Below are 10875 nucleotides of genomic sequence, written 5' to 3' on the forward strand. Positions count from 1 at the left end.
GCACAAAAAAGTGGTACTCATGTCGTTGACAAATACCCCAGGCACGTCACTCAATTTTAACCTGTTGCATGTGCGGGGCTCTTGGAACACACCTATAAACAAATGATCCAATTGTCTTCTGCATGACTTAATAATTTCAATTCTTCTGAAACAAATTTTTCGATCGAATCGAAGTGAGGGGGGCGCAAAAGGAGAAAAACAAAATTAAGCGTGACGAAATCTTTTTGATGTGGGAAATGTCGCTTTGAGTCAAACCGACAAGTGTGTCCAGCAGCCGAGATATAGAATAACCATATCTATGAGGGGGAACTTGAGACGCACAAGTTGGGCATGTTGCTGGGATTAGCCTGAAAGCATTTTCTCGATTTTTGATTTTAATCCTTATATGGTTTTTTTTGGGTCGCCGTTTCTTACTTAAGGTTTTTTGTCGTTTCTCGTTTGAAGTTTTGTTGGTAAATATTTTTTTAAATGTTGTTTGGGATTGCTGTTAATTGGCGGCGACATGTGTTTGTAGATGGGATGGATAGGGTCATAACTTGGCCGTAATTCTGTTGCTGCCGTGGTCACTCAAGTGTTCATTTGTGTACGAGGAAGTATCTAGTCGGGGGATTTATTCGAGGCGGCCGAACATCAAATGGCTTCGGAGCTTCGGGATATTGAATAATATAATTTGGGGTCCGTTAGGTGATCCGCTTTTGAGGTCGACAAGGCCTGGGATTTCGTCAAGCCAGAGTAATCAAACAAGTGATGGGAAAGTTTTTTTCAGCCGGATTATAATTGATGAATAATTGTGGTGATGGAGGGAAAGCTTCGAAGTCCTATAAAATCAACCTTCATTTCAAATGTGGTTGATCTTCTGTAACTCTTAATCGCCTGAAGGTAGGAATTTGAATAGCTGAGATCTTGTGCTGTCTTAAATAAATAAATAATAATAAATATATAAATAATTTGATTTTAGTTCAATTTACCGAAAACCAAAAAACCCATTTAAGTAATGTAACACCGATTTGACAATAGGATATTCCATTTATGAATGTTTATTTTATGTAGGCTCCATTAGAAGCATTAAATCATTTAAGCCAGCCTGCGGCAGGTTTCCGTTCAAAAGTTCCAACTCTTTCCCCTTCCCAAGCTTTTCAGACAATCCCCAGTCAAGTTCTCCATTTGCCGGTGGATTGTTATGACTAATAAAATGTTAACATGCAAAACATTCGCGCTGAAAAAAAGGAAACCACCAACGAAAAATGTCAAAAGCCAGCGAGTTTTGTTTGCTGTTTTTTATTTTTATTCATTTGCTCGTATTTTTGATTACGGGCCCACACGTCGCTGTTCCTGTCCGGAGAGCCAGTTCTTCTTGTGTCAAAGATCAATGGTCAACTGGCCAGTGTTGTGATTGCGTCTGTCGACCACCTCACCCGAGGAGCCCCACCTGTCCCCCACCCAAACCCCATCCCGATCCGATCCCCACCTGCTGCATGATTCATTGGCCTGAGTTACGAGGCTGTGCCAATTCTTTGGCACTTTGCCTTTGATTTCTGGCTTTCGGGGCGCGTGCCTGTTATCAGTGGCCAGAGTACCAGAGTTCCAGAGTCCCAGAGTTATTCCGCACAACGGTTACTGACAGCTCCCGGAAAAGGGAGAATCGGAGAAATCCCAATGGACTCGAAATGTTTCATCAATTTTAAGACCTTACACTTTAATTTTAAATAGCCCAGAGGCTGAAAATAAATTACAACATAAAAATTCTCTCTTATTATATCATACAGTCATACAAAACTGATCGTTACTTTACCTTTGTGTTACATAGTACCATTCTTTATAATTTATATTTGATCCTAACCTTATTTTAATAGTCAAATATTAACTTTGAGCTTACCACCCTAATGGAATTAATAATAGTATTTAGTATTAATTTTTTCGTTTTTGGAGAAAGCCTAACATTTTCAAATACCCGCACATATAGTATTTCTTAGGCTTAGGCTACTTCGTAATGGTTTTTTTTAGTGCAGCTACCGAAAAGGAGGAGAAGTGAAACCCCAATGGATTTTACTCTGTGTGTTTTCTCGGGGATATTGCCCAACAGAAGGCATTTCGGGGCAGATCGGGTTACTGCCCATTTCCAGGCCCGTCGCTTTCACCTCATTCTCTCGGCTTTTTGGTCTATTCAAAGGGCCGCCAAAAGCTCTGGGTTTTTCCTATCAATTAAACTCATTACTTCGCCCGTTGCAGCGGCCGACTCAATTAAAACTCATTAAACCATTTACCATATTCATAAAATAACAATAAGGCGAAAAAAGCGCCACGCCGCCCAGTTGCATGATGGCCATTGGAAATGCAGCCCAAGAGATTACCGAAAAAAAACAATAAGCCCAAGCCCCTAATGCATTTGTCATGAACCTGCCTGGGTCAAAAGACCCTCTTTGGCAGCTTCAAACACAAATCGACCGACGATATCCGAGACATTCGACCTGCTCTCCATTGTGCACATGATGATGAGGCTGGGACCCGCGACGGCGGAGATTTCCGACCGGGGAGATTCCATTCCAGAGACCTCAACCCCGTTGGCGGCCATGGCTGCAAGTACACGCTAATGGTCAACAACTACCAAGGCAATCTGGGCAAATATCTACGTAAGGGGTTCGAAGTGGGGTTATCTTGGCTTTAGGATTTTGAGGAATTTTGTTGGATACATAGTCTGAAATATTTCTTGATGATAGAAAGGACCTTGAAGTTTCTTTTATTTTTAATTTTTTAACATATTTTAAAAGTATAGAATAGAAAAAAGAAAAGAAAAGATTTATATTAGATAAATCCAGAAGGAAATGGTTTTATATTTTTTCAAAATACAGAACAGAAAAGTATGCAATGTATTTTTAGGCTATCAGAACAGTCTCTTAAACCTAATATATGATATGATATAGAAGGGTTACCACTAAAAGGGGTCAAACTTTTTGATGAATAATCCATCGAACATACCCTTCCCATACCCTAGAAAAATGCAACAAGTATGCTAACTGCAACAAACTCGCCGGCGCACGCTGCCAACATTATAAAGAAATTGTAATAACAATAATGGCTCAATAATTTATTGATAAACCCCGAGAGTCGAAGTCGCCGCTTGAAATTGTAGGCAGGTCACCTTAATTCTATCCATGATGTAGACAGATACTTATGGCCAGATATTGGGTATATATATATGTGAATGTTTGTGTTTGCGGACAACGGTACTTGATTTGATTTTTTTGGTAACTTCATTTCATGCGGAGACCGCAGAGAAGAGAGCGCGTAGTGGTAAGACAAAAAAAATCGTTTAGCCAAGAATCGTGACTCCCACATTTTAACCCTTAACCCCGGCCACGAGCGAATGAAGTTAACTTTTTTTTGGGGGCCCCGCAGTTCAAGCAACCGCCACAAGCCAAAAGCTAGAGAGAGAGGGGAGATAAAGCCCAGTTTGGCTGATTTTTGGTGGCTTTCTTTGCCGCATGAAAATATAAACGAAAATAAAACAGTCGTTATGGATTTGTGTATCAACAACAATAATACAATTTATTACCTTTACCCTTTTTTTAGTTTTTGCAAATTCTTGGTCTCAAAATGACAATAAATCATATACATTTTGGATTCGGTTTTTTGTTTTTTGCGGAAAGAGAGCTTTCTTATATAAGGAGGTTGGCTGGGGCACTTGCAACTTGGCAGCACGAGTCGGTGCATTGTGTGGTTTAAAGGATCTGCAAGTGGTGGGGTTTTTGCATTTTAAGAGACCCCAAGGTTGGGTAATATTATATGATTGAAATGGTAAAATAGATAGGATAGTTTTTAAAAACTTGTAGGATAATAATTTAATTATAATAAAATATTTCATATTAAAAATGTCAAATTAAAGTTTATATATTACCTATAAATATTATAAATACACCTTTTTATGACGTTTAATTGCTTGAAAAACTCTCTTATGTAATTTCGTTTGGAATTTAACTTATTCTGTAGTGGACCCTCTTTGCTCCTGCTGTAACCCCTTTTTTCCCAGAGTCCCAACCCACTTTTGTTGAACATTTCCGAATACAACCCCTGGCGAAAAGTCGGGCACATCAAAAGTATCCCTTGCAGCACTTGTTGCAGCACTTCATCCTGTCCCCCCACCGAATCCCCAAACATGCCAAGGTGTAAATGAAAGTCAGATTTACGCAATTTGCCTCTAGACCTTGTAGTGTTTTTTTCTTGTAGGGGGACTCCAGGGGGAATCGACCATCGTCACGGGGTCTCTCATTTTTATGGGTAGCAGCGACATGCAAATTGTGTAGGTAACATTTTTGAGCGTGTTCTAATTTACAAGCGAGTGGAACCGAAAGGAACCAAATTCGAAGCCAATCACGTCAGCGTTTGCCAAAGAGAAGGAAGCCGGCCAAAAAGGTGGGCCAAAAGGGGGATCGCACAGGTTACGTGCTTGTAAATTCAAATTTGGCTGCGTTGTTGGCCAGCCAGTTGTTTTTCGTGGTTCATTGAGCCGTGTTCCGTGCATAAATTAATGAAATATGAAAAGGAGCTGGCTCACTTCGGTTTCCTCCGGACCGCACACAATGTCCAACATGGTTTATTAATTCAATTTGTGCCTAAATTAACGTGTAAGTGGTTAATATTGAGTTACTGCACTTACCACGGCAACGTCAACCGACAGAAATCAAGGGAATGTATAGAAAGGAAAGAAATTAAGAATTATTTTAGGGGGCAACGATTGGAATACCCTTTTGAATATAGTACTGGTAATAATTATTTGTCTACCCAAAAACGATATGGTCATATGACACTTGCTTAAAATTCTACTAATATATTGGATATGTTTAAAAATGGCATAGCAATCCATATCGCATTTTTTTTTAAATTCATAAAATGTTGTTGAGGTATTCTTGGTTACAATGACTTTTTTAAATAAATCAAGCCAGTTAGTAGAAATTTACGAAAGTGTCTTAATGCCATAAATAATAATTAAAGAATAATAGTTCAACACAGTTCAAAAGGTCAATCGTCGAAAAATGTCTTATATTATATTATATATTTCTTTATATGAACATATGTTTCATTAAATTGAAATACCCTTTATAAGAGTGGTTTCCTACAAAGTATACAAAATCAAGAGCAAGAGCAACAGGAGAGTTTCCTTTTCCTTTTTGCCTGTTGCGTGTGCCACTGCCATCGTCTTGGGCATTTGGCTTGGGATTTTAGCCACGATTTGGGTTTGGTTTTGGCTCCCGACATGCGTTTTTGATATGAGCATTTAGATTATTGCCTTGGTGTGGCAATAAAATGCGCGGAAAACGATAGCCAGACACGGATTTCGATGCCTAATGTGGAGCACTTGAATTACGATTGCGTTTTTGATACACTCTCAGTGGTTTTGCATCTGGCTTTCGAAAACGGTCGTGGGGAATCGTATCGAAATCAATCAAATGGAATATTGACAGGTCGCTGCCGCTTAAGCCGTTGGTATTTTTACCTTATCGATATGGTTCCATGTGTCGCCCCGTATCTGTATGCCCATCTGGCGGCAATTTTGGTGCCCGAGTTAAGCACTCGCTTAACGCCCCCATAAGCCCTGACTAATTGGCAAGGAAATCGGTTTCCGATAAATATTATAAAAGCCTTCAAATGGCTGACTATGTCTCATTTTCTCGTTTTTTCTTTGTGGCCACGCCAATTGCTGAAATTGTGACAAATTTAAAAACATTTTCCAATATTATTTATCGCGTGGTGTACGCATGTTGAATGCGCAATTCACGCAGGCAGTTGGCTGTTTACTTAGTTTGGGGGATTTGTTCAAAATCGAACGCGAAAATCGACAACAAGCATTTTGTCTAGCCTGCCATGTTCGATTTGGCCTCAACTTACATTTTTTTGGGCCAGGCTATATTCGTGGGGAAGTGGGAGTTGTGGTTTGGGTTTCGGTCAATGGCAACGAGAAAAGGCATATGCAAATTGAATCGATCAAATATTATTAAGTATGTGTTTAGTTTCAATTATTACAAATGAGGAGAAGTCTTAAAACATATTTGTTATACCTTCCCCACACTAAATATAATATTTATTTAAAATAAACCAAGTTATCTCTACGATTTATTGACCTTATGAGACCATCTCGTATCTCTCGACCCGTTGACAATACTTTATTTCGGTATATCCTTCATTTTGACAGTCCCGACCATTAGTCGCTATCACTAGCAGCAGTCATGACTGGGCCATTAGACCATTAGCCACTTCTTTGGGCAACCCTGACATCTGCCAAGCCCCTGCGAAGTCAGTCTAGTTTAGCATTTGATTCATGGGGGGCCACCACCCGCGCCTGGCCAATCAGCAAATCATTAACAACTAATTAAATTATATAAAAGAGCCATTAATTAAGCCTTAAACTCAAGGCGGCCGAGAATAGATTTGCCAGCGCTCCAAGTTTCCCTTTCACTTTACAAGGAAACAGAAATAGAAACAGAATCCGATCCGACAAGCGGCGAACAAATAATGACAAGAACTTTACGCTAAACTTTTGCACTTTGACACCCAACTGTGAACCCGGCCCACTCCCAATCTCAATAAACCTTATTCTGTTTTTTTTTAAGGCACGCTTTGTGCGGCGGCAGTTGTAAATATTTAATAACTACATTAATAACAGCAATGACAACGGCAGCAACAGTAATAACAACAATAATAACACGCGCTGCAATTTGCCAGAGCAGCAATAAAAAACTACCGTTTTTGGCCACGTTTGCTCAACTCAAAGTCGGGCTTGAAACTCAGACTCTGACTCGACCACATGGAATGAATGAATGTCATTAATTTGACAACAGAAACCGTTAAATCAGCAATTCAATCACCTGGTCAGAAGCGGATTTCCACACGGAGAAAAAATCGGCAAGTGCTCATCAAGCTGTTATTTTCCAAATACATTTACATCGTCGAAATAAGTGTGACCCTTCTCAAACTAAAGTCAGACATTTGTGTAGAGTGACCTTGATTACAAACACTTGTACATTTTTAGGACATATTTTAGTAATTTGTATTTCTTATTGTTAAAGGCCATTCTGAAAATGCAAATGTTAAAGAAACTAAGTATAAACAAGGATGGGTAGTTCAATTCATATTTTTTTCTGCCTGCACCGCCAAGTGGTGCGACAATGAAACGGTTCTCTCGCGGGAATCTCTCTCTGTTTCTGAAACTCCTTTTATTTCGAGACGGCGTGAGTCTTAAATTACCAACCTTGCCACAATTTCAATGCGCATTCGCATTCGAATTTGTTTGCGGTAATTGGCCTCTGAGTTTGCCATTTCAGTGGCTCAAAAGGGGGTGATGGTGCAGGTCGGTGGGTGGCTCACTGTGGGTCGGGGGTCCAGCTGTTGGTGGTGGCTACTGAAACCGCCGCACCCACCAACGATCCAAACAAATCCAATAGTAAAATGCGGACCTGTGTACAGTGACTTGGGGGTGTCATTAAATGTTTCAATAATTACTCCTTGCCTTGCAGTTAATTGTTCAGCACAAAAAGTAGTGCTCACATTTTGCTAATGATGTAATAATGTTTGGACAAATGTTTGAAACTGTTAAACAATGTTATTACTCTAGTTAATAGCCACAAAGATCATGAACATGTTTATGTTTTTAAATCAACTTTTGATGCATTTTTTGGAAGGCAAGCAAACTGTATTTGTTGCAACCACATGAATCATACTATTTTTTACTACATAATCAAAGAACAAATAGTAGTTTGACCTTTCTTACATATCCATATATTATGTTCTTATATTTTTGCGACCATGATGACTGAATGGTAGGATCAACTTTCCATATAAAGCTTTTATAAATATTTTTTTAATGGATATTAAACCACTGTGCGAGGGAGTTCGCCTTTTGCCTTTCAACTTCTGTGGCTGCTGCTACAGGTGTCTCTGGTCCCCAGTCTCCGATCTCCGGTCTACGGTCTCCGGGTTGGCGTTCTCCCCGATTCTCCCCCGTGTCAATGACAGTTCAATGTGCCTGGTTGATGGTTGTTTCTGCCGTCGTTGTTGCCGGTCTGGCAACAGTTGTCGCACATGCAAATCGTGACTGTTGTCCATCACAGTTCTCCAGTTCTCCGGGGTTTCGGAGCCTCGGAGTTGCCAAACTTGCCAGTCAGTCAGTTTTTCAGTTTGTCAGTCAGCCAGTCGTCGGCTCTGTAATTTTTTGTCTCTGCTCTGTTGATTTTTTGGTAGTTGCACATGCGGCCCGAGTGATTTGTTTAAGACGTTTTGATTGATTATTGGTGCGCATGCGCCAAAGCGACGACAAAACGGCGAAATCCCTGTGCGGAATTTTGTAAAAAATATTTTTGTAATGACCAATGCGAACAAATCTGAAGTATAGGAGCATGTAATTTGATAAACAATTAAATTTTGTATTCCATTTTTTAATGAGACTTATCCAGGAATCATTAATGAGTAATACCTATCCGAAATTGATCTGTTTTCTTTATGTGTTGCCACATCTTTGTTATGGCCCAGTCATGCGCCAAAAAAGAGCCGCTCTTATTAATTATTCTGACCCAGAAATCGTTCAAATCTGAGTATCGGAAATCTGAGAACAAAAACTGAAACCAGAAACGCGAACAACGCCGGGTATGAGTTTTATTTTTGAGCTCGGCGCGCGTTTGTTGTCAGTTTCGGTTTGAAATATTTACCACCTGTGATGAATAACGTTACATTTGCGTTGATTGTTTTTTATCCGTGATTTATCGAGAAGTTCGAGCACCACCAGCACCTCCATCGATGGCCATGCCCACATAATGCTGATTACTCAGGTGTCTGGGGTGCGTGTTTTCTGATTTTCTGATTTTCGGATCTCCTCCTTCTCGAGGCCCGTGTACCGTTAATTAATTTGCAAGTCTCTGCCTCGTCGCCGTCTTTGTTGTTAACTCTGTTTTGGTTTCGTTATGTATTTTAGCTGGAATTTGTAGTGCAAAGTGCACTCCGGGTGGCATTCGTCAGGGGATTGGGTTTGTGGAAAAGGGTTTATGCGGGACGCAGATTGCGTGAAGAAGATATCAACGAAGATTCAGGGGAAAAATTAAATATAATCCACATAAATAAATAAAAAAGATCTCTGAAGTAGCAAAAGGTAAAAAATTAAAAAAATATGGGGGTTGTATAGTACTTATATAGTATTTGTAAGCCTATATTTTAAATTAGTAATTTTGATTTTTTTCTGCACACTATTGCACCTCTTTAGAAACATAAAATATTTTAATTTCTTTTGTTTTTTTTAATCCATTAACTTTGCGAAAACTATTAAAACTTGCACTCTTGCTGTCAAAAATAAAATTTAGTTGGTTGAATAAAATCGTTACTTCTTTGGCTTGTTGGCCAATCGTAGCTTGGAAATGTTGGGGGTCACCCCGTTGGAGATATTAGGGGTTATCATGGTGGCTCTGGAGGTGGGCGGTGCCCTTGGAATATTCGAAGGGGCTGGCGATGGCAAGGTGGGTTGATCATCATTTTTGGGCCTTGGTTTCGACTTGTTGGTCTTGGTAACCTGGAACTTCTGCTTTTGGGGCTTCCGTTTGACAGCGGTACTGGGGCGATTCGTCCTGTTTTTGACTCCTTGGGCCAAGGTGTTCTTAAGCAAGGAAGCAGTTGGAACTGCTGCTGCTGCTGAAGGTGATGGCAAATGGGTCGAGTTTACAGTCATTCCATGGGCACTGATCGATCGGCTCAGGGCCTCTGCCTCCTGGTTGGCCTCCTGCTGACCATCCCGCATCAAGGTGCTGATCCTCTCGCGCTGCAAACGCTCCTGCACCATGCGATTCTGCTGGGTGGACCGGATGTGTTCGAACTCCTGCCAGAAGTTGAAGCTGATCTCCGCCGAATGGCGGTTAATTTCGCTTCTGAGTTCCTGGACCAAACTCCTGTCCCGGGGGATTTCATCCCTGTTAAACATACGCGACATGGAAAAGGAGTAATGCTGTTCCTGGAACGTTATATATATATTTTGCTAAAATTTTGAATGAAGTTCGGCTGGCGCTGTACTTGAAAAATATATCCTGGCCTATGTGAAAGTCAAGCCTGGTTAGTCACAAAAATCATAATGATCTTAACTTATTTACTGTAAAATATAAAAATGTACTACACTTGCTTATTATTAATAAGCCTTAAAAAGTCTGCACCCATCACAAAAATAACACGTAATTTCTTACAACAAATGGTTATTTTATTTGTTTAAAAATGTGCTATCTTTGTTGAGACCTTACATTTGACCCACTCAAAGTCCAAATAAATCAAAAGATATTTTGGGAATATTACATTCTAATATTACAATGGGCGAAAGATATGTCTAATGGCTCTTTGGGACCTCAAATTCCATCCGGGCTCGAAAGCACCAGCACCACACTCACTTGTCTGCAGGTTGAAATGCCGTTTTGGACAAACAAACAAAACACGGCACTCGAACATGACGTTCGTTGTCGGGAGGCGATTTTGATCGATGTGCGTTTTCTAATTGCTGCCAACTTTCTTCTTAATTGTGGCAAGAAAAATGAGGCCCGTATCGAAATGGCATGAAAAGCACAATGAAAAACAGCACGTGGTGGGGGAGAAATTGTCTTCATGTAAAGAATATTTGTGGCTTTTTTTCGGATTCTCCCGCCGGTCCCCCGGCTCCCTCGATCAATCATGTGTAGTACGATAGAAGCCCGAAAACTTGGCCCAATTGTTAAGGCAAACAATAAGGCGATACGATCGCCTTGGTCAACTCCATTTAGCTCACAATGAAAACAAAATTGCAGGCTTTCGGGGGATCGTATATTTTTCTGGTCCGTTTTTTTTCTCTTGGGCGTAGGATATCTCCGTGATCTTTCTGGAGCC

At 40.3% G+C, this 10875-nt stretch overlaps 1 protein-coding gene across 1 annotated transcript; it reads right to left on the reverse strand.

Moving 5' to 3' along the window:
• Positions 1 to 9280: 9280 nt before the first annotated feature.
• LOC108011953 (uncharacterized) lies at positions 9281 to 10070 on the reverse strand. The gene has a single exon (XM_017077209.4). The coding sequence runs from the start codon at positions 9959 to 9961 to the stop codon at positions 9359 to 9361; it is 603 nt and encodes a 200-aa protein (XP_016932698.2). The 5' UTR covers positions 9962 to 10070; the 3' UTR covers positions 9281 to 9358.
• Between the last annotated feature and the right edge of the window lie 805 nt (positions 10071 to 10875).

The sequence above is a fragment of the Drosophila suzukii genome, chromosome 2L (assembly GCF_043229965.1).
Source record: "Drosophila suzukii chromosome 2L, CBGP_Dsuzu_IsoJpt1.0, whole genome shotgun sequence".
Classification (NCBI taxonomy): Eukaryota; Metazoa; Arthropoda; class Insecta; order Diptera; family Drosophilidae; genus Drosophila; species Drosophila suzukii.

Bases quoted from the DNA above. Each gene is read 5' to 3' on its own strand.
- LOC108011953 (XM_017077209.4), bottom strand. From the start codon at position 9,961: ATGTCGCGTATGTTTAACAGGGATGAAATCCCCCGGGACAGGAGTTTG.